A 22,082-nucleotide genomic window follows, 5' to 3' on the forward strand; every position below is an offset into this window, starting at 1 on the left:
TTGAAAGATCGTGATGGTGCTTTCAAATATTACATAGATATCCGAACATTGAAGTCTTGGGTGGACGTCCATGAGAAGCTACTATAGGGTGCCTGTGGTACTCTGACTCGAACTTGATATATAACACCTGAACAGCTCTCTCATTCGTTCAAAAAGTAAGCGGCAACTGGGACTAAGCCTTATATGTTCTGTTGAAAGTTTATTTTACACCAATTCCAATATTTGAAGGTTGGTTTAACTCAGGATAGCACCGGCGCCATTTCCAGAACCCGGCACCTCTCCGTTTCCTCTGCTTTATTCCTTCCAACTACCAAAAATAATTCTTCATCAACAAAACCTCACTACCTTCAGTCGATATTCTAGAAATATTTTTTCTTCTTGTCTTCTTTGTCAAAATGGATTTCAAAATCGATGACGGGATATTGTCTCGCTTCAACAGCGGCCCGATACTCAAGAATCTCTACGATCTTGTCCACAGTGAGCAAGAATATACATCTTGTTTCTTTAAATCCAACGATCTGAAGGCTTTGGGAGTGGAGTCGTCTCCAGTTAAGATATCCGATGGTGAGCTTCAATTTGAACTATGCTTTTTCAAACCTCATCCTGAGAAGCTATTTCAAAAATACACAGTTGATCCCCCCGTCCCCGAATACCAGGATTGTCTTGCAAAGCCTTGCAAGACTAGCGATGAATACATAAAGGAAGAACAAGAAGGCAAATGCCGCATAGGAGAAAATCGTGGAGAGGATGAATTTGACTGGCGAGGGTTCAAGTGGCCTGGCGCAAACATTCCTATTTTACCGAGAAGGCTTGGTACCATCGATCTAACGCAATTTGGGAAGACATTAATGAGGATTTAATTGATGAGTCCCCAAAATCAGGGAGGCCTTATCTCTAATCTTTGAGACCTTCTCAGTTTTTGCAGCAAGTCACCAGTATCATTCTTAATCCATATCTGGTTAAACTAACACAAGACCTTTCCAGGAAATCAACTGTCGATAGATGTTGGCCAGATTTGACCTCTACTGGTCACGTCTCATACTATGAACACGAAAATTATACCAGTAGCCAGCCACACATGATGGTTTCTATCATCACAAATATCTACGAGATTGACGCCCAATCTCATTTAACGGATCAGGAGATCTGTGCTATTTCATTTGCTTTAACATTCAAGGAACTCAATGGAGGCTGGGATAAGAATCAAATTCTCCCTGTAAGTTTTCCGAGAGAAGCATAGCATGAATACAGAGGCTAACAAATGGCATTCTCAGGTATTGGCTTTTACCTATATGGTGCCAAACCACGGGAGAATCCTACAAGCCACGTATGACGGGACAAAGGTCAGCATACAGCATTCGGAGATCTGGGACTTCGAGGCGCAAAGTCCGGCGACAAGAGAACTGTTTCTTCGGTACTATTTGAGTGAAATAGTCGAAACTCGAGTACCAAATAGGTGAATGGACAGTCTTAGCTTGCCCAAGGGTTGCCACTGGCAAGATCTTAACGATGGAATCAATTTGAATGTGGCTAAGACTCGCAAGCTAAGGATGATGATATTCTACTATCATCTGATGCTATCTAGCTGGTAATGCAGACCCTTGCACATGGGCTTCAGAGGTTGAATGATTTGTCTTGACGCCGCTAATTGCTTAATCAAAACGTTGAAGAACCTTGGAAGCCTCCATATGTATCTCTTACGAGGTGCTACTACATAGTTTTCCACCTCGGATAGCTATTCCGATCTTCCATTAAACATTCAATGAATATCATTAGGAGACTGGGTAGAGTTCACTTAAACACCCAGCTTAAGGAGTCGGATAAGAGCAATAGAAGACGAATAGCTGCGAGGTGTCTATGTCATCATGCTGGTAAGACTCGGAGCAGTCCGCATCACGGCATAAGAAGAATTCGCCTCTTTTGAGGAAAACGCTTACTATCAGAGATTTTGAGATTTTGCCATTATATATCCGAGACATTGTAGATTCTGCTGCTCCCGCTACTCTATTCAATCACTGGCAGAAGAAGCTCAAAGAAATATTTTAAACGCGGAAGATAGTGGGTTCACTGAAGGGGGAATTAATGACGCGATTGATCAAGGATAGATTGTTTCTGCCTCAGGCATGAAGAAAGATGACTCAGCAAAGACGTCACATGGCGGAGCTTCTCGACACCGCAAACACTAAGGAGCCCAGCGAGGCAGAGGGACAAATTGACCCCTGCCGGTGCGCGATGTTATCCGCATTCACGGCCAGACCCCTGGTCGAGCTGAAACCTCGCGACAAATCCCGAATCGACTCCATCCTAGCCTACGGCGACCGACTTCTCGCCGGCCTAAACAATGGCACACTCCGCATCTACCGCGTAACCGACGACGGGAAGACCGAGTTACTCCGAGAGTTGGAGAAGTTCGCCCGGTACAAGATCGAGCAGCTGGCTCTGGTTAAGGAGGCGCATATCATTGTTTCGCTTTCAGGTGGTTATGTCTTTCTACATGACTCTCAGACCTACGACCTCCAGGAACAGCTTTCACAGACGAAAGGCGCTTCGGCGTTTGCCATTACCTCGAATGTCATTAATGACCCCGATACCCATGTCCCAGCTATCGTTTCCAGATTGGCCGTTGCGGTCAAAAGGAAGATCCTGATGTGGGTGTGGCGGGATATGGAGCTGGAGCCGAATACCACGGAAGTAAGCTTAGTGAGCGGGATTAAGACTCTCACTTGGGTATCTGCCACACGATTGGTTGTGGGGCTGGGATCGAGTTTCGTGATGGTGGATATCGAAAATGGCCAAGTGACTGAACTGCCGAGTCCCGGGAGTGTTGAGGAGCCCGGTCGGTTTACAGGAGTTGGCGCAGCGAGCATGAGTTATATTGGAATGGGAGGAATGGTACCGAAGCCATTAGCTACAAGACTACTCGAGGGACAGATATTATTGGCCAAGGATGTGAATACCAATTTCATTGATGTGGAGGGCCAGTCACTTGGACGACGACAGATTCCCTGGAGTCATGCTCCTGTGGAAATTGGCTACTCGTATCCGTTTCTTTTGGCTTTGCATGATACTGCTAAAGGTGTACTGGAGGTTCGCAATCCAGAGACATTGTCACTTTTGCAATCGATTCCTCTTCCTGCTGCAAATATCCTGCACATTCCCCAGCCGAATATCAGTCTTGCACATGCTGGCAAAGGGTTCTTGGTTGGCAGCGATCGCACGATCTGGCGGATGGAGGCTTTAAGCTACGACACACAGATTGATACTTTGGTTGAAAAGGGCTACTTGGATGAGGCTATCAGTCTCCTGGGGATGTTGGAGGATGCGCTCCTGCGAGACAAGCCAGGTCGACTTCGCGCCGCGCAGCTTGAAAAAGCGCAAAGCTTGTTTGCGTTGCGCAAATATCGAGACTCTTTGGATTTATTCACAGAAGTTGCAGCGGCCCCTGAGACAGTCATTCGTCTTTATCCTAAGTCTATTGCTGGTGATCTTTCAGCCGTCCCAGAGCAGAATAGTCAGAATGGATCAGACCCCAGGTCCTCCGATCCAAAGCTCAATGGAGCTCAGGCTGATGGTTGCTCTGATGTTCAAACCACCAACGGGGCTAATGGAGCTAATGGAGCCAATGGAGCCAATGGAGCGAATGGTGGGCCGACATCATCGCTTTATGCCCACTCAGTCCAGTCCTTCCTGCGCAGGACTGATGAAAGTAGCGATACAGTCAGTGTTCGAGAAGTCCGAGATACTCGAGACGAAGAAAAAGATCTTAAGAATGCTGTTCGCGAACTTCAGGGATACTTGGCAGATGTTCGTCGGCGCTTCCAAAGATTCCTGGGCCAAGATGGCTCTCTTAAAGCGCCTGCGCCAACGGACGCAAAGGATGAAGCTAGTGACTCTGTTTTGAAGCTCCTCGACTTTCCATCTGCCGAAGAGTTTCTGGATGCGATTCGTGACAAGGCGCGCCTAGTCGATACAACATTGTTCCGTGCACACATGTATGCTACGCCTTCCCTTGCGGGGTCTCTATTCCGCATTGCCAACTTCTGCGACCCGGAAGTGGTTATGGAACGACTGGAAGAGACCGGTCGATATAACGATCTGATCGACTTCCTATATGGCAAAAGACTGCATCGCCAAGCTTTGGAATTGCTCCAACGCTTTGGGCAAGGAGAAGCTGGACCACTCACCGGTCCAACACGTACCGTTGCCTATCTGCAGAATCTTCCGCCAGACCAAATCGATTTGATTATTGAATTTGGAGAATGGCCTCTACTAACAGACGAAGAACTTGGTATGGAGATCTTCTTGACCGATACTGAGAACGCCGAAACCTTACCTCGTCCACGAGTCTTGACATTTTTGCAAAGCGTTGACTCTAAACTTGCTGTTAGATACCTCGAGCATGTCATCCACGAGTGGAATGATATGACCCCAGATTTGCACCAGCGGCTTTTGGTTTTATACCTTGACCAGCTTAGAGCAGACAAATCGGACATCGAGGTTAAAAATAAATTCCTGGACATGCTCAAGGACAGCGAGCAGTATTCGCCAGCTAAGATTCTGGACCAGCTAGATCGTGACGGTAAGCCACACATGTGCATGATTACAGCTTCAACCATTCATCATCCCCGAACTATATGCTGACTGAACAGACCCCGAATGCTACGAGGCACGAGCCATTGTGTTTAGCAAGATGGGCCAACACCGCCAAGTGCTAGAGATCTACGTATTCAAGCTTGAAAATCACGGAAAAGCGGAAGAGTAAGTTTTTTTTGTGTCCCCCTTGCATATATGGTCTGATTGAATCAACTAGGTACTGCAACCAAGTGCATCTGGCTGAAGCCACAGAGAAAGAGCCAGAGCAGTCCATCTATCTCACACTGCTCTCAATGTACCTCGCACCACCACACGGATACCCAGCTCAGAATGGCCCCGCACTTGCTGTGCTCGCCAAGCATGGATCCCGGTTACCAGCAGATGCAGCCCTGGGTTTAATCCCTGCGACACTATCCGTTCAGGAACTGGAATTCTATTTCAAGGGACGCATGCGGGCCGCAAACTCGGTCTTCAACGAGGCCCGTATTGTGGCGAGCCTGCGTAAGGCACGCGATATGCAGACCGAGGCCCAACTAACACTCGGTGAGAATGTTCGAGGAGGTGGAACCCGAGCCCGACACGTTACGATCACCGAAGAACGAATTTGTGGTGTGTGTCACAAGCGGTTAGGAGGTAGTGTGATCAATGTGTTCCCGGAGTAAGGTTACCCCCGTTCTTGTAAATTTGAATTTGTGCTGACTTTAATCTAGCAACACTGTTGTTCATTTGGGCTGTGCGAACCGAGTAGCAGGCACTACTACCTCGAGGTAGTCTGATTGGGTTTCTCTTTCTCTTTTCTTTCTTTTTGGTTTTTTTTTCTTTGGCACATAGTTTCATGTGCATCATGCAGGGGGTTTGTCTTTTTGTTTGATACCCAGTTGTAGCATTATAAGCATCATGACCTCGATCACGCATCATCTTCAACTACTTCTTCGCCGTAATTTTCCTCCTCCTTAGCCTCCTTCTCTGAGAGTTGTCCCTGGGATTTCTTGTCTTCTTCCATTCGGGCAGTCAAGTAGACATTAATTTCCTCCTGAAGCTTCGGTGTTTCACTTCGTAATGCTGATAAGTGGGTTGCTTTTGCGGCGGGGTCTTGAGATGAAGCAGTCGGAATTGTGAAGTGAAACGACTTGGTGGTATCCGGAGCGGTGTAGAGAGCCTTTAGAAGTGTGTTGGCAGCCATGATTGGAATAATCAGTGGAGAGGGATTGGGTTATGTGTATAGGCAGAGCAAAGGTGGCGGGGGAGTTTCAAGTAGAAAAGATCGACCAAAGAGAACAATCGGGAGACTAAACCCAAAGCAGCTCAAGGGATTGTTGATCGTGGATACCAGTTAAACTAGGCATTCAACATTCTGAAACAACCTTGTTACTTGCAGTTATTGACTCTTACCCTCTCTTTCATATCCTGGTCGCCTAAGGTTATATATATAATTGTAAGGGTCTAATTAAACATGTCGCAATGAACCCTGCTTTTCGTTCCCCCAACTCTCCGGGTCGGACCCGACAAGTCCCCGCTCCGATCCATCGACATCCTCCTCCGGTCTCTGACGACGACGACGACGATTCAGACGAAGACGAATTGGGTCGTCCCGTGTCATCGGGTAGTGATGCTTCGTCCAATGTGACAACCGTTTCAGCCGCCCCCATTACTCCAATCAACCCACCCCCAGGGGGTTATTTCTCCCCACACCGATCTGCTTCAGCCACCACGTCACCCCAACGCGCCGCTAGAATGCCTCAAGAACGTCGTCCGTCAGGGCGCGGCCCATCGACCGAGCTGCCTAGACACAGATTTCGACACACCTCGCAGGGGTTCTTTGAACCGTCCCTACCTACCGCCTCGTCTGACCAGATGCCGCAAGTGTCGGCTTCCCGCATCGCCGCTCAGGCGGCTATGCAACAGATCAAAAGACCAGAGGAGACACGACGTAGTGGCAGTGCTTCCCCAACTCAGCAACCGCCACCATTGATGCCTGCTCCTTTGCGAATCAACCAGCCTCCTCCAAGTGTTGCCACCACAGCCGCCAACGTTGTGTTCCCGCGGGCTGGGGCAGCTTCCCAGCCACCGGGGGAACCACCGGAGAGCAAGAAAAAGAAAAATAAGCTATTTTCAAAACCGAAACATATCGTCCTAAGTCGAGACAAGTCGGATCCATACAGCCGGGATCGTGGTTTGCCCTCTCCGAGTAAGATTGGTGGTGGTCTCTCGCGCATGGTCAGCGCATCTACGACTAGCCTGGCGGATCTACCCTCGAATAACTCTTCAATGTACAACCTCTCCAACGCCTCGGTTAGCACTGTTGTGCCGGCTGGGGAGAAACCTCCACCACCAGAAAAGGATACCAAGGACAAGGATAAACATAAGCATCATTTCTTATCACGACAGAAGCTCAAGTTAAAGGACCGTGACGAACACTTTAACCTACCTCTGTCATCTGCGTCGAGTAATTCTCGTCCTGCAGACCCTAACGCTCCTCAATCTCTTTATTCATTTACTAGCCCCGCGACTCCAGCACCGGGAGCCACGTTCGGAAAATCTGTCAGTGGATTGGATTTGCTGCATGGCGGACGAGCACTGCGCGAGAAGAAAAGGAAGAAAAGGAGAAAGAGAAGGCTCTCGCTGAATCAGAACATACGGAATGGCTTGCGAATTCAGTGGCAAATGGCAACGCTACCACTGGCTCGGGCTTTGCTGGGCCGTCATCTCTAAACAGCTCGTCGGGTGTAATGGGAGAAGCTGTGCTACGAGAGACTCTTCAAGGGTTTGGACTAAATAACATGTCTCCGGAGGATGCATGGGATTTCTTGAAGGCAAAATTACTCGTCATATTTGACGGTGAAGACGTGCGAATTGCTATTGAGGATCTCAACAAGCTGGTCTTGGTGCATTTGCAGCGTTGTGTTCAGAAGCGCACTCCTACTGCTTTGATTTTGGATCTTCAAGAGCTACTCGAGGCAGGCTTTGCTACTCTCAATCATAGTTCGTTGATTGGGGTTCCCAATGAAAAGCTTGTTCCTCATTTGGTCCAAGTGTGGATGCTGGTCTTCGGAACTATTCTCCCATTCATTCAGGCTGTTTTCCTACCGCTAGATCTCGAGTTCAAGGGAGTTGGATCATTGATGACCCCTCGTGAGTCTCGTGAATTCTGGGGTGCACTGCCGACTGGCGGATCGCTTGACGTGCGGAATTTGGTGTTGATTGCTTTCCGAGATCGCATGATCTTGAATCGCTATGAGACCCTCAAAGCCACTTTCTCAAGTCTCAGTTTGGATACCATTAATACGGGATTCCCAATGCTCAGTGTGATATCTAAGAGTACCGGGGCTGGAGGTCGCCCAGGCACCGCTGCGTCGCTAGATGCAGGTCTCGGCAGCTACAACTCACAATCTTCAACCTTGCTCAGCACTGTCGCGGACAGCTATTCATCTGACTCAATGAGCGCTTTGGCTATGGCAAATGCCAACCAACGGCCTGGCAGCAGTAACTCCCGTAGTCGCGCCACCTCGAACACATCCTCCAACCCTGATCCCATGATCTTCTCATCCGTTTCTTCACCTCCAACCTCGAACCAACGCCCAACAATTATTCACCGCAGTGGCTCCACTGATTCCTCTCACGTTATCACAGAGACTGTCGGACGTATGCTTCAATGCGTCAGCGTTCTAGCTAGCGTCCAAACAGATGATGCTTCACAAGAACGAATCGAAGTCCTCAGCAAAGCCCTTAAACACAACTGGCTGGGTCGAGGACGCACAGGTCGTGATAGGCGTGGATTCGTTGGCGCGAAGATTCGTCCCGCTATGGTTGGCGGGTCTATTCCGCCCATCATCGATGATGGGGAATCCCTCACAACAGCTGGGATTAGTGTTGGAGCTCCCAGTACTATTGGCTCGAGGAATCGTGGGGACTCTTCTTCATCGGATTGGAGTGGCCAGAGTACGGGAATGAGTATGCGTAGTGCAGGTCGCCGGGAAATGAGTGTTCTTTGATCGTTTCTTTTCGTTATGACTTATGATGGTGGGATGGCTGGACGGCGTTTGTGCTTGGCGTTGGGTTTTTCGTTTGTCTTTCGGCTTAGCTGAGACTTGTATGAGTAGTGCATGGTGAAATTTCATACTACCGACATTCGTGAGATATGGTCCAACGTAGTTCAACGTAGAAATTATACAACGTTGCGTCCTATGGCTCAAACCTTGGAAAGGCATGTTTAGATGGACTCGAACTATAGCTGCAGGGGGTTTCAATTTGAAGTTTATATGAGTTCGATAGCTCCAGATTTTTAATCATGGCATTAAATTGAACTTCAAGTTGAATGAGCCTAAGTATACGGAGTATGAAGCAGCTACTAAGAACCGTCACTTCTACCTAGACGAGATCAAAGAACACATGGCAGTATACAAAGTCACCTGGGCGGTAATCATATTAGGAAAGCGGTAATTTCCATATTGGCCAAGCCGAATTTAAGCTTAAAGTCATCAACTGGTGATTCGCATTAGGTTGTTAGGATCTACAGCGTATATCTCCCAACATCGAAGCTCTTCGCTCTAAATTGTTCCGAGTCATCTTGCGCTGAAGAATCATTTGTACCGAGGTACATAATTCAGGACCTGATCCTGCGGATCCACTCCTGAAACAATCTTGGAAATATAGGGGCCATGCCTCGCTAAACCAGATAAGCCCTACAGATCCCTGCAAGACAACACATTCATATCTACCCACACCTGGGCAACCAACCGTACTTCGTACGGGGTCGCCGTCCAGAAGCTCAATATGATCGGTTCAGCGGTGGATAACGTGGGTCGATCCGGCAATCCATGCCATAGATCATCCACTTAATGCGATGAATATAAGTGGATCAGCGTTTATCCCGATACTATCAGTTTCAATTGTCGGGAATTACGTGGGAATTGTGCAGATCTGTTCGACATGGGTTTCCGCGCGCGCAATCAACATTGTCATACGCAAATAAGCGGGTCTAGGACCCTGCTAGCTAGCACACTAATGCTGCAGCGCCCCTCTTTACACGGTCATGTTCCCAAACACGGCATCGGATTCGATATGTCGGTTGCCAATCGGGATTCTTGCCCCGTCGGTGCTAGACATGATAAAAATCTTCGGTGCGAGTCGATAATCGCGCGGAGACTAAGACTTTCGCGTTAGATTTAGCCCCATTATGGAAATGGGTTGATTTTTCTTCATCTCGTGGACCCTTCTTCTTTTCTCCCTTTTCTTTCTTGTCCTCAGTGTGTGTTCTCAGTTACATTGTTGCGACCATGGATGGAACTGCGGCGGAGGTGCCACAGACAAAAGGCATCCCATATTGGCGTCTAATCTTTGATCAATCTGTTCTTCCGCAGGAGGTTATTGATCATACTCATAATGGTTCTGGAACAGAGGAGGATCCTTACCAGGTAACATGGATCCCCAATGATCCTCGAGATCCTATGAACTTCCCGTTCTTGCAAAAATGTTGGATTACACTCTTGGTTGGTATGAACACATTGGCGGTGGCATTGGTCTCGTCTGCGTACTCGGGCAGTCTGACACAGATTATTCTGCATTTCCAAATTAGCGAGGAGCTCTCGATCGCTGGAATCTCGTTGTTCGTGCTTGGATTTGCTGTCGGTCCGTTGCTCTGGGCACCGTTGAGTGAGCTATACGGACGACGAGTCGCCTTGAACCTGAGTGCACTGGGTTTGACCGCATTCACGGCTGGCTGTGCTGGATCCCAAAATATTTGGACTCTATTGATTCTTCGATTCTTTGGTGGAGCGTTCGGTGCTGCCCCGTTCGCTGTATCGGGTGGTGTTATTGCAGACTGTTTCCCCGCAATGACGCGTGGTCTTGCAAGTGGATTGTACTGCGCTGCGCCCTTCCTAGGCCCGACTCTGGGTCCTATTATCGGTGGATTCTTGGCGGAGAACGAAGGTTGGCGCTGGGTGGAGGGATTGGTCGCTGCGTTTTCCGGACTCTTGGGAATTATCGGCTTTCTCTTTTTACCGGAGACATATGCGCCGGTGTTACTCCGCAAGCGTGCTGAACGTCTGTCTGCAAGCACTGGTCAAGTCTATCAGAGTAAGGTTGAGATTGATCAGGGTAAAAAAAGCCCCGCAGAAATCTTCAAAGTCACTTTATTCCGACCATGGGTGTTTCTTATCCGCGAGCCAATCGTTCTCCTACTCTCGATCTATCTTTCCATTATTTACGGAATGTGAGTATCTCAACTATTACCTTCACTATGACCTCAAACTAACCTTCACAGTCTGTACATGCTTTTCGCAGCAATGCCAATCGTCTACCAAGAAAAACGTGGCTGGAGTGAAGGAGTCGGTGGTCTATCCTTCCTGGGCATAACTCTCGGCATCGTCTGTTCCACGATAGCAACCTTCCCAGTATTCTACAGCTACCAACGAAAGGCCGTTGCTGCTAAAGGCCGGCTTCCACCTGAAGCGCGCCTGCCAGCCGCGATGATTGGTGCGATCTCCCTTCCCGTTGGACTGTTCTGGTTCGCCTGGACCAACTCACCTGACATCCACTGGCTCGCCTCCGTAGCCGCCGGCGTACCTCTTGGTTTCGGAATGGTGATGGTCTTCCTTCCAGTACTGAACTACCTGATCGATTCATACACCATCTATGCCGCATCTGTGCTAGCCGCCAACGTCTCCATGCGATCACTTTTTGGTGCAGCGTTTCCGCTCTTCACGACATCTATGTATGATAATCTCGGTATCCACTGGGCGTCATCTATTCCAGCGTTCCTGGCACTCGCTTGTGTGCCTATGCCTTTCTTGTTCTATAAATATGGACCCGAGATTCGGAAGAGATGTCGGTATGCGGCGGCTTCTGAGGCATTCATGCAGAAGTTATATGGGGCTGCTGCGGCCAAGGTGGAGAGTGAAGCTCCGACTGATAATGAGCACTCTGATTGATATCTGATGATACCTTGATAAGATGATAGAATTGCGATTTTTTTTGTTTGTTTTGACGACTGTAAGCTAAGCATCGGTGTTAATCATTATATCCCATAAATTTAATAGATTGGAATAATAATCACGAGTTGATGAAGTTGATCTCATTTTTCTTGTTCAGCTGGTCAGAATATATGGAGTTTTAAACTTGAAGCTCCTCGATTCATTTCATTATTTTAATCCAAGCTCGGGGTTTGAGTACTCTTCTATCAAATCCCGACTTTGAATCATTCCAAGCAAATGACAGACCATCTCAGCTATCTTAGCTATGTAGGGAGTTGATCTTTCCGACCCGTTCCGCACGTCCACGCATTTTCAGCCCCCAATATATGAGATCATCCGAGAGTCTCCAAGGTGGACCTGTAAATGTTTGACATGCAGTCTAAACTGTAGCGCAAAATGGGACCCAATTGAGGCATTTTTTTGTATCATCCAAGTCACCTATTGTAGAGCGAGGGCAAGATCTAACGAGTTTATAGTGATCTTCAAATCTTCGAGTTACCAGATGTCGAAACACGCTCTACATCTACCCCACACAGACCCCATTTTCAGGAGATCCTTTGGTCTTTGCTCTCAAGGTTAAACCCAAAGCTTGATCGGCGCGCCTCCTTCGCACTTTGCCCTCTTTAGGCCTCTCGCGTATGCATGTCGGTCCCACTGTTTCCACATCCCCGCCTACACTTGACAGATTCGGTAGAGCGTTTGGATGGCCGTCCAATATGATCTGGCCCCACATCCAGATTGAATTCATATGACTGCGATGTGGATACACTTGTGCGAGAAGCGCTGTGTTTCGAAGTCTCGTAGCTTCAAGATCGTCCTGGTACTAGTATAAATACGTCCACATTGCCCCGAGGCCGGAGTTCTTTTCGCATTTCAAAAATATTCAAGTTGCATTGAGAGACCCAGAGCCAGAAAAATGTCCACGATCGTTTAGAATCCCAAGACCAAGTCTTTCGAGACTAGACTGTTCATCAATGGAAAGGTGTGTTCATAGTCTACTCCACTTTGCTTGAACCAACCACTGACACGTACTTATTCTCATCAAGTTCGTTGAAGCTTCCGATGGGGGTAAATTCGACTTGATTTCTCCTGGCACTGGAGAGAAAGTCGCTGAGGGTAACCCGTTCCCATAGAACGGAAATAGCTTATCCCAGTCTAACATCGTCGTCTAGTCTCTGAAGCAACTGAACAAGACACCAATGAAGCCGTTGCTGCTGCTAAAGCTGCCTTCCCAGCCTGGTCTGCTCTAACCCCACAGGAAAAGGGAGTCTACTTCAAGAAGCTAGCTGTTCTCATCTGGGAGTCTCACGAGGAACTCGCGGAGCTTGAGACCTTGTCTATGGGCCGTCCTGTCTCGGCTTAATTTGAATCTTTCGTGGCAGCCCAGACTCTGGAGCATTATGCGGAGTCTGGCTTCGATGTTATGGGTGTATCGAGTTTAAATCAAACAAGGATATGTCAATATGACGATGAGACAGCCTTATGGTGTGGCTGCAGCTATCATTCCGTGGAATGTACCTGTGGGTTTCTTGATCAACAAGGCTGGTGCAGCTATGATGTCAGGAAACACAGTTGTTGCGAAGAGCAGTGAAAAGGCTCCATTAACCGTGAGTCACGCCATTCTGAAATGAAAAGAGACTTCGAATAAAACCCTGTATTTTGGTCACTAACAATATGCCCAGTCTGCGAAAGTGGCTACGCTAGTTCAGAAGGCTGGCTTCTCACCAGGAGTCTTCAATATCATCTCAGGCCATGGTCCCGTTTCTGGAAGTGTATTATCTCACCATATGGATGTTCGTGTCCTGAGCTTTACAGGTTCAAGCAAACGGGTCGTCTGATTCAAAAGGCAGCTGCCAAGTCCAACCTCAAGAATATCCTTCTTGAACTTGGTGGCAAGTCACCTGCTGTTATTTTCTCTGACTGCAATATCGACAAGGCCGTTCAGAAGACTGCGTATGTCCAAAAACCAGATCATTCCCTTCTACCTCTCCCCACTCTGACGACTATTGCATATTTAGATTTTCTATCCAGTTCAACAGCGGCCAAACCTGCATGGGAAACTCCAGAATCTATGTGCATGAATCGATCGTGGACACTTTTCTTGAAAAGTTTCACCAGGCCCTTACTGTCGCAAGTGGCGACCCCTTGTTGCCGAATGTCAACCACGGCCCACAGGCCGACGTGATTCAGTACAACCAAATCCAGAAGTATATCGAAGAAGGAAAGAAGGTAGCCAAAATGACACTTGGAGAGGTTCCACTGGGACACAAGAATGGATTCTTCGTTCAACCAACTGTGTTCGTTAACACACCCGAGGATGCCAAGATCATGAAAGAGGAGATTTTTGGACCCGTTGTCAGCGTTAACACTTCTCTACTGAAGATGAGGTTGTTGCCAAGGCCAATGATACTGAATATGGTCTTTATGCAGGAGTATTCACTAAGGATATCTCCCGAGCTATGAGAATGGCCAAGAAACTGGATGCTGGCAGTGTTGGTGTTAACTGTACCAGTCCAACTAATTTCCCAGATATGCCTTTTGGTGGATATAAGTCCAGTGGAATTGGTCGAGAGGGATGGAATGAGAGTCTGGAGTCCTTCTTGGAGACAAAGACTGTTATGATTGCGGTGGATGATTAGAAGATATTTCAAGACACAAGTCCTGTAAATAAGCTGATAGAAAGGGAATATAAGCTTCGCTTTGATAGTATATCAAATAGCACTAGTAAGTTGAAATACTCTGATAATGGATGGTACCTTATATCCGAAAGAAGAGTTTCCCGGGAGGTAAGGGCTAATACACGGGTGTTCAAAAGTTTGGCCCCACTTTTCCCGTAGAACTTCAATTTTCCAACCCACCAACTTCGAAAAATCATAACACCGTCAACATGAGAGCTTTCGGTACCGTTATTAGTGGAAATCGTCACCGCGGAGGTGAATCATCGAATGAAATACGCTCTGCAATCGTTACAGCGATCAAATTAGGTCAAAGACCTACAGAGGTGGCACGTATCTTTAAGGTTGATCGGAAGACGGTATACCGCACTATAAAACGTTACCACGAACGCAATGATTTAAATTCACGTTATCGAACTGGGCGTCCGAATCTTATCAATAACCGAACTATACGTTATGTCTATCGCATGTGTCGCCGAATCCTAGAATGAGCTGGGGAGCGTTAATTGGCGAGTGTGGCCTCACCGTGGCTAGATCAACAATTTATCGCTGTTTACGTCAATACAAGCTTCGAAAATGGAAGTCTCGGCATCGTATACCTTTATCTACCGAAGAAGCTCACGTCCATAAAATATTTACACAAAAATGGCGGAATTTCGATGAGCTAGATCGACTAGTATTCAGTGATGAATGTTCAGTCCAAAGACGGTCGAATTCAACAATTCAGTGGGTCTTTAGGCTTACTTCAGAAGCTTATCGACCTGACCTGGTTAATCTAAGTTACCATGGCCGTGATATTGCCCAAATGGTTTGGGCTGGTATTTGGATTGGTGGCCGTACGGACTTGGTGATTATGCAGCGTGATCCAACAGCACCACGAGGTGGATACTCCACAAATTCTTACCAACAAGCTCTTACAGAAGCATTTTTACATCACTATACGCCAGATATGATCTTCCAGCAAGATAACGCCAAACCACATACCGCAGAGACCACTCAGGAATTCTTGATGTCTCATGGGATCCATGTCATGGATTGGCCGCCGCATTCGCCTGACCTTAGCCCAATTGAACCGTGTTGGTTTATGTTAAAACGAGAATTATTCACATTGCGCCCTGACCTACGATATACAGGTCGTTCTTTAGTGGCTTGGTCTGATTTTCATATGCTTCTAAAGCGTGCGTGGTGGAATATTCCACAAGATGCGATCGATAGGCTAATTCGGTCGTTCCCGCGGCGATGTAAGGCTGTTTACAACGTCAAGGGCTATTACACCAAGTGGTAGTGGTTATTATGAACCTATATCATTTATTTCCATATTGAAATTGAGAAAAATCAAATTTATTACGATATCGATTTTTAATAATTTTTTCAAACTGGCATGTGGTAAAACGGCCGAAAATGTTATATATGGAGTGGGGCCAAACTTTTGAACACTTATGTACTAACATCTAACTCCCACCTTAGAAGAGCTCCTAAAGTGAGCCGCCGAGCTATAGTTTAACTACTTTCTACATACTGAAATAGTGCTTACTGGTTGGTGACTTTAAGTGACACTCAAACGCTCAAACGCATCAAATACTCACAGGGAAATAAGTGAAGGCTATCCTAGTGATGATACTCACAAGCTAGAATCAAGTTAAAGGGCAATTCTGAGAACTTAAAGCAACAAACCTATCGAATCTTATGATTCACCGAATCTGAATACCTCGGGGAGTGTATCGAGGGACCTGTTGAAAATCTAGGTTAGCGAGGATATTGACTGGAAGGACTTGTAAAGAGCTGCGAGATGTTCAAAAAGAAAGAGAACCAATTGGGTATCATTAGTTATTAAAAACAAAAAAAAAACACAAAAACAAAAATCAATGTCCCATCAAGGGAGCGGAATTGAAAAGGATAAAAAGAAAAAAAAGGTACAAATACAGGGAGTCCACCAAGGGGGAGCCGAGAACGGACTCAACGAAGACCGGGCAAGAAGAGAAAGGAGATGCCAAGTTAGGCCTGCCCCCCGGCAGGTACTAACCGCGTTGGCAAATCTCCAATACTCTTCTTGATCCCGAAGTACCGGTTCTGCAACGCAGAACGCGTGTACTCACACCGGGTGATGTCCCGGTGTGTCTTCGCGATCGTCTCCCAGGTGCTTCCTGCCCTCTTCAATTCGAAGAGCAGGATGTCGGAGCCGGACGCTTCGGCCCAGCTCTGAGGGTAGGGCACCGCCTTACACGGCGCCTTCTTTCGAGGCGAGCCGTGCTTGGCCCCGGGGGTGTTCTGAGGCCCCGGGTGAGAGGAGTCCGCCTCGGTGGTGGTATTACCGGCCCCTTCACTTGGAGAGGGCGCGGTTGAGTCTCGGCGGGATCGCTTCGATGGTGGTGGTGTCGGCGTCCCAGGCGGGCTAGGAGAATAGAAACGGAACTCCAGTTCCGCTTCCTCACTCTTGCGCTTCTTTGAGGGGCTGGTGGTGGCGCTTGGAGTAGCCTCCTTCTGAGGACTACTCACGGTGGGGAGGTCCGGGGCGATTTCTTCAATGACCTGCTGGGCATATTCCAGCAAACAAGCCCTCAGCGCAGCGTGGGAACCCTGCATACCGCTTGATTTTGCTGGTACGGGTGTTCGCTTCACAACCTTCACTGGCTTCCCATCAAATTCCTGAACGGCATTGGTTCTTGCCGCCATGCAGAGAGCCGCCTTCAGCTTTCGAAAGGCCGTTGCGGGGGACCGATCTGTCTTGGCACTGACAGGGATCTATCAAGAGATTAGAATAACTTATTTTTTGAATTTTGGGTTGGACAAGATGGCTTACCTTGGTGTGATTAGGGGCACGAGGCTCACTCTGGATGAGTCGCGCAGTCTCGACTGGTCCTGGGAACCCGGACATGTTCTGGAACGGATCCTGCAGATTGGTGCAAGGAGCCGCCGAAATCACCTGTTGCCAGTTCGGAGGAGGGATATGGGGATGAGCCCGGGACATATTAGGAGAGGAGTTGGGGGCGGTTGAGATTTGTGATCGTTGAAACGGGTGAGGGATCTATTAAAATTTAGTATGTTTCTTGTGGTCATTTGCCTTGACAATATGCTTACAGGTGGGTGAGAGAGGGAGGAACGATCATTCCGACTGGTTCTGAGATCTTCAATTGAACTCTGGAACAGATTTTCAAAGTCATCGGTATTATCTAAGATTGTCTGCTGCTGAACAGGGGCATTGGGTTGCGTGTGGACCATAGCTGGAGCACAATCTGGAGTGCTCGAGATCTGTGGCTCGAGGGCGGGGCAAGGAGTCTATAAATCTTAGTATGTTTCCTGAGGGGATTTACCTGAACAATATGCTCACCGATATGTCAGAGAGAAGCCAGGATTCGTCAGTCTGAATGGTTCCGAGACCTTCAATTGGACTCTGGAACGAATTTTTGAAGCCATTGGTGGCATCCAAGTCTGCCTGCTGCTGAACAGTGGCATGGGACTGCGCAGGGATCATATTTGGGGCATAATCGGGAGTGCTCGGGATCTGTGGCTTTTGGACGGGGTGGTAAGTCTATGAATCTTAGTAAATTTCTCGCGGTCATTTTTCTGAATGATATGCCTACCGGTGCGTTGGGAATGAGGTAGGAGAGATCATTCAGAATTGTTCCGAGATCTTCATTTGGACTCTGGAACCGATCATCAAGGCCATAGATGCCATCTAATTTTTCTTCATTTGGACTCTTGAGCAGATCAAGGCTAAAGATGCCATCCAAGTGTTCTTGCTGCTGAACTGGGGCATAAGCCTGGTTGTGGATCAATTTTGGGGAGCCCTTGGTGCCGCCCGGGATTTCTTTGGGTCGGAAACGAATTGGACCCTATGAAGTTTAGTATATTTCTTGTGATCATTTGCCTGGATGATATGCTTACCTGTGGCTGGGATAGGACGTAGGGTTCACCATCCTGAAAAGTTCTGGGCCCTTTAATTGGGCTTTGAAATAGATCATCGAAGATCTTGGCATCCTGTAAGACCGGACTCTGCGCAGTCGGGTTGCTAGGGATCTGTGCCTCTAGCCAACCTTCGATGCCAATAGACATTGAGGGAGAAAAAGAGATAATAGAAGAGGAGGCTGGCACAACAGGAGAGGAGGACAGCACAATAGGACCAGTGGGCAACAAAACCGGAGAGGAAGCCAGCGCAATAGGAGAGGTGGATGGCAAAACAGGAGGAGAAGATGGCATAATCGCAGAAGAAAGCGAAACGTGAGAAGCCTGATGCGCCAGAGGAGATTGAGGTGCAGAAAGAGAGGCGTTAGAAACAGGAGTAGCGACCTCCGAGCCATGGCCTAAAAGGAAGTCAAGCTCATTCATTGTAACAGGATCAAGCAAGTCAAGCTCAGGCGCAGTAACTGTCATCGGATTCACGGCAGAAAAGCTTTCAGCCAAGGCCTCAGGGCCGGAGGAATGGAGTTCATCAGTCATGATGGATGAGTTGTTAAAGTGAACAAGATGAAACTCGATTCGATAAAAATGATGTTTTGGATAAGAATGAAGAAGAAAACGAGAAAAATGAAGCAAGGAAAAATAACGACAAGGCTTTGTCGACGCGTTGTGGTTGTGGAGGAGTGAGAGAAAGAGAGAGACAGTGAGGGATAGCAGGACAGAGGTGTACGTCCTGGGGGCTGTCAACAAACCAAGAATATTAATTGATAACTCGTCAACCACAACCTATTCAATTGATTCATTATTTTGATTGTAGACCACATACGGGGAAGCTTATGGCTGATCTATCTTAGACCTGTTTATTGATATTGATATTGATTATATTAAGCACAGAGCCTCAATTGTCGATACTATATCATTTTATCCGATTAAGGCTGCATTGAGCTTGGAGATTGATGCAATTTATTCGTAGAACCCCTCTTTTACAACAGTATCAATTTTTTCAACATTGAATCATCATATTATATCAATTTGGGCACAAAGTTGCACGGGTGGCCCGGGTGGTGGTTTGGCCTTCGTTGTCTGGATAGCCTTGGAGCTTCAATGCTGCTATTGGAGCCTACATAATATCTGCATCTGACTGCGAGGAACATTTTTTAGTAGCTGAATCCCCGAATGTCATTTCGAGCTCGAAGTTCTACAGGAAAGCCAATGCTCCTGAGTGTTGATAGGAGACCGTTGGTCACACATAAAGCATACCAGAGCTCAAAGGCAAAGGCAACAGACCACAGCATTCTACAGGTCGAGTACTACGATCCATGATATTGCTTGAGTCTTCTACTGATATCCCTTTCTGCGCAGGTCCAATGCGATTAATCAAACAACATATGACAGCAAAAATCATTTTCGGGCGTAAAGACTCAGCATATCAGCTCCTTGTCCACTCTCATACGATCCTTCGGGTTTGATATACCGAAGCTTCCCATCCCAAGATCGCCTTTCCGATCTGATGCGGAAGGATACAGAATCCCATCACCACCCTCGGCCAGCAGGTTCCAGTGCCCACCTTGCAGGGCCATGGAGGACCAGGATGACTTGGATCTTTGAAGAGCGGAAACTCCAGACAAACAAGAAGACCTCCTGGGATGAAAAGGTCGGCCATCCGCAAGGCCCACTGAGAACGCATTGTCGGATGAAGAGCACAGAGGAACTGATCGACGTTAATATGGTGAACAGGTAAAGCATGAAAGCCTCCATGACGCACCGTATAGTCTTGGATGACATCGAATATCCTCCCATTCACAGATTCGGACTTGAAGAAGTCACCCTTGATAAACGATACCGGGCCTCGTTCACGTTTGCTTGCCTCCGAACTCCCAAAATTATACTCTTGCGGCATTTTTAGTTCTGCGAACGCGTACTACTCGGCAGCTGAAACCCCCTTCTGCGAGATCTCAAGCCCGACGACGTCAAATCCATGGAGAACAAGCATGACTACATCATAGCCCTTTCCGCATCTCTACACTGAGGTTAGCCTAGGGGAGATAGATACATGGCAGGAGGTACATTACTAGTACTAAGACAGTCTTCCGGCGGCTATCTGCTGCAATTGGACTCAGGACCTCTTCTCGTTGCTCCAGAAGATCGATCAAGGCAGGCGAGGGCCTTCCTCTGTCCCACATGTCACTTTTGTCAGTGTCCCATAGGTCTGTCCACGCATCGTTGTGGTTCTCAATCGACCTGCTAGCTGTCAGGTCTACACAACTCTGATACCGATGAAAGCGAATGATTTACCTTTTCTCGAAATGTCTGATTAGACGAGACTTGCCTTTAGGCGTCGGAAGTCCTTCTGGGGTCGACGTCATTTCAAATATGCCGTGATCGCTTCTTGCTCATAGGTTTGGAAGAGAATATCAATCACTTCAAGTTCGGAAGAGTTGTTTGCCTCAAAAGAGGACTATGCTGATTTTCCACCTGAAATTGAACAGACGCTAGCCGCAGTTTCCGTTCCATTCCATACACCTTTCGAATCGCCGATTCTAGAGACCTCCGCCCCACTTGCCGGTCTATAAGCAGAGTGGTCTCGATGGTGAATCAAAACCTACAATCCGTCTTTTCTATGTGATGTTACAAGATTGATCTAGCCCAATGAATTGCGTATGTCAAAATCCTATACAGGGCATGAAGTACGTTGCCCTAAGCCTTCAAATGGCCGGAAAGTGATATATTCCGGCTCCGAACAATATCGCCGCGCATAATTTATGGGTGCCTGAGGTGTTGATAACGGCGGCGCATCAACCGTCTCGACCAGTGTTGACCCACTCTTCTACTATGTAGTACCTCCGAGTTCATCAAGCGACTCCAACTCGTCTGGCTTCTCATTCTTGATGGTTGAATTATTCGGGCTGAGATATCCCTCTGATCAGAGCCTTCGACCTCCCCTGGGAGCTTTCCTATCCCTGACGTGAAGTTATCTGATCATTATTGCTTTGGCTTATACTTGCTCCAATACACTTCACCTGAGAACGCTCAATAACTCAACTCCCAACCATTGATAAGTACCACCTTCTCCTAAGTAATCAGACTGCTGATCATGGGTACCTAGCCTTGTTTTACCCTTTGTTTTACCTGTCTTGTCCTGTAATTCCATGTCCCTTTGAATGGGAGGACAGTGAGTTGAATATTCCGCATGTTATGTAATTTTCAACTTGAAGTTGTGCCTTGATTTAACATGGCCTTGTGCTGTGATTAAGGATGAATGCATATATATTTTTTATCCATCTCCTCAAGTTTCTATGTATGACAGGATTTGGACAGTGCGCATGTGTAGTACTAGTAGTGCTGGGGACGTCTCTTTTTTCCAACTTTTCCAAGGTTTATAACCTTTTATTTTTGATGGTAACACAAAAACTACCAGTCAAAAGCTGGATTATCTCACATTATTTGGATACTACTGACTGGTAATTTTCCATGTGTTTTATTTGTTCTAACATTGGAAGGTTTATTATTATAGAATAGTATATAGTACCATGGCTGTACATATATGTGGTAGGAGTTTGAATAGTACTAGTACATAGTAGTAGGAACACCCTCAAGTGAGTTGTTCACAACTTGAATCTTTAAAAGTGGTTCGAAATTGTTAATAATTGTTAAGAGTTAAAGGAGTAAATTACCAGGTCTGCTCTTGCCTAAAAAGGATAATATCATCTCAGTCATAGGGATATATCAGGAGGTCATAGCAATGAGAATCCTTCCGTGGTCTACTAGTTGGCTATCGCACTTCGGTGTGAGAAACCATCTAAGTCTACCCAAGAAAACTCACCATGGTTTTAAGTAATGGTGGTGAAGGGTTCTTGGGTCGGGTTCTCTTTTTTTGCACTTTTTATTTAATGCCTATTCTTTTTAATTTGCCAGTAAATACTTTAATCTATTCTCAGTCTTT

The 22,082-nt window shown here is 47.2% G+C and overlaps 10 protein-coding genes across 10 annotated transcripts; 7 read left to right on the plus strand and 3 right to left on the minus strand.

Annotated features, from left to right (window-relative positions):
• Positions 1 to 395: 395 nt before the first annotated feature.
• On the plus strand, positions 396 to 860 carry N7483_001634 (uncharacterized protein; the record flags this gene model as incomplete). Its single annotated transcript, XM_057085071.1, has 1 exon — positions 396 to 860. The coding sequence occupies one exon, from the start codon at positions 396 to 398 to the stop codon at positions 858 to 860; it is 465 nt and encodes a 154-aa protein (XP_056951220.1).
• Positions 861 to 1,081: 221 nt separating this feature from the next.
• Positions 1,082 to 1,460, plus strand: N7483_001635 (uncharacterized protein; the record flags this gene model as incomplete). Its single annotated transcript, XM_057085072.1, has 2 exons — positions 1,082 to 1,216; positions 1,275 to 1,460. 2 exons carry the CDS (start codon positions 1,082 to 1,084, stop codon positions 1,458 to 1,460), a joined length of 321 nt encoding a protein of 106 aa, XP_056951221.1.
• A 694-nt stretch (positions 1,461 to 2,154) lies between these two features.
• N7483_001636 (putative vacuolar morphogenesis protein AvaB) lies at positions 2,155 to 5,364 on the plus strand (the record flags this gene model as incomplete). Its single annotated transcript, XM_057085073.1, has 4 exons — positions 2,155 to 4,579; positions 4,650 to 4,758; positions 4,811 to 5,251; positions 5,304 to 5,364. 4 exons carry the CDS (start codon positions 2,155 to 2,157, stop codon positions 5,362 to 5,364), a joined length of 3,036 nt encoding a protein of 1,011 aa, XP_056951222.1.
• A 136-nt stretch (positions 5,365 to 5,500) lies between these two features.
• On the minus strand, positions 5,501 to 5,776 carry N7483_001637 (uncharacterized protein; the record flags this gene model as incomplete). Its single annotated transcript, XM_057085074.1, has 1 exon — positions 5,501 to 5,776. The coding sequence occupies one exon, from the start codon at positions 5,774 to 5,776 to the stop codon at positions 5,501 to 5,503; it is 276 nt and encodes a 91-aa protein (XP_056951223.1).
• A 278-nt stretch (positions 5,777 to 6,054) lies between these two features.
• On the plus strand, positions 6,055 to 8,585 carry N7483_001638 (uncharacterized protein; the record flags this gene model as incomplete). The annotated part of the gene is made up of 2 exons (XM_057085075.1): positions 6,055 to 7,134; positions 7,188 to 8,585. The coding sequence occupies 2 exons, from the start codon at positions 6,055 to 6,057 to the stop codon at positions 8,583 to 8,585; spliced, it is 2,478 nt and encodes an 825-aa protein (XP_056951224.1).
• Positions 8,586 to 9,869: 1,284 nt separating this feature from the next.
• On the plus strand, positions 9,870 to 11,525 carry N7483_001639 (MFS transporter; the record flags this gene model as incomplete). The annotated part of the gene is made up of 2 exons (XM_057085076.1): positions 9,870 to 10,807; positions 10,859 to 11,525. 2 exons carry the CDS (start codon positions 9,870 to 9,872, stop codon positions 11,523 to 11,525), a joined length of 1,605 nt encoding a protein of 534 aa, XP_056951225.1.
• Positions 11,526 to 12,315: 790 nt separating this feature from the next.
• On the plus strand, positions 12,316 to 12,930 carry N7483_001640 (uncharacterized protein; the record flags this gene model as incomplete). Its single annotated transcript, XM_057085077.1, has 3 exons — positions 12,316 to 12,387; positions 12,614 to 12,683; positions 12,740 to 12,930. 3 exons carry the CDS (start codon positions 12,316 to 12,318, stop codon positions 12,928 to 12,930), a joined length of 333 nt encoding a protein of 110 aa, XP_056951226.1.
• A 100-nt stretch (positions 12,931 to 13,030) lies between these two features.
• N7483_001641 (Retinal dehydrogenase 1) lies at positions 13,031 to 14,206 on the plus strand (the record flags this gene model as incomplete). Its single annotated transcript, XM_057085078.1, is given in 5 exon segments — positions 13,031 to 13,174; positions 13,250 to 13,399; positions 13,414 to 13,520; positions 13,586 to 13,928; positions 13,955 to 14,206. 5 exon segments carry the CDS (start codon positions 13,031 to 13,033, stop codon positions 14,204 to 14,206), a joined length of 996 nt encoding a protein of 331 aa, XP_056951227.1.
• Positions 14,207 to 16,237: 2,031 nt separating this feature from the next.
• Positions 16,238 to 18,679, minus strand: N7483_001642 (uncharacterized protein; the record flags this gene model as incomplete). The annotated part of the gene is made up of 6 exons (XM_057085079.1): positions 16,238 to 16,984; positions 17,043 to 17,267; positions 17,321 to 17,518; positions 17,571 to 17,771; positions 17,824 to 18,075; positions 18,128 to 18,679. 6 exons carry the CDS (start codon positions 18,677 to 18,679, stop codon positions 16,238 to 16,240), a joined length of 2,175 nt encoding a protein of 724 aa, XP_056951228.1.
• Positions 18,680 to 19,613: 934 nt separating this feature from the next.
• N7483_001643 (uncharacterized protein) lies at positions 19,614 to 20,505 on the minus strand (the record flags this gene model as incomplete). The annotated part of the gene is made up of 5 exons (XM_057085080.1): positions 19,614 to 19,850; positions 19,905 to 20,013; positions 20,062 to 20,159; positions 20,212 to 20,380; positions 20,435 to 20,505. Coding segments are annotated over 5 exons (684 nt in total), but the record flags the coding sequence as incomplete, so codon positions are not given.
• Between the last annotated feature and the right edge of the window lie 1,577 nt (positions 20,506 to 22,082).

This window comes from Penicillium malachiteum (assembly GCF_028827825.1).
Source record: "Penicillium malachiteum strain IBT 17515 chromosome Unknown utg000001l:1.0-8184562.0:1.0-8186909.0, whole genome shotgun sequence".
NCBI classification, from domain to species: domain Eukaryota; kingdom Fungi; phylum Ascomycota; class Eurotiomycetes; order Eurotiales; family Aspergillaceae; genus Penicillium; species Penicillium malachiteum.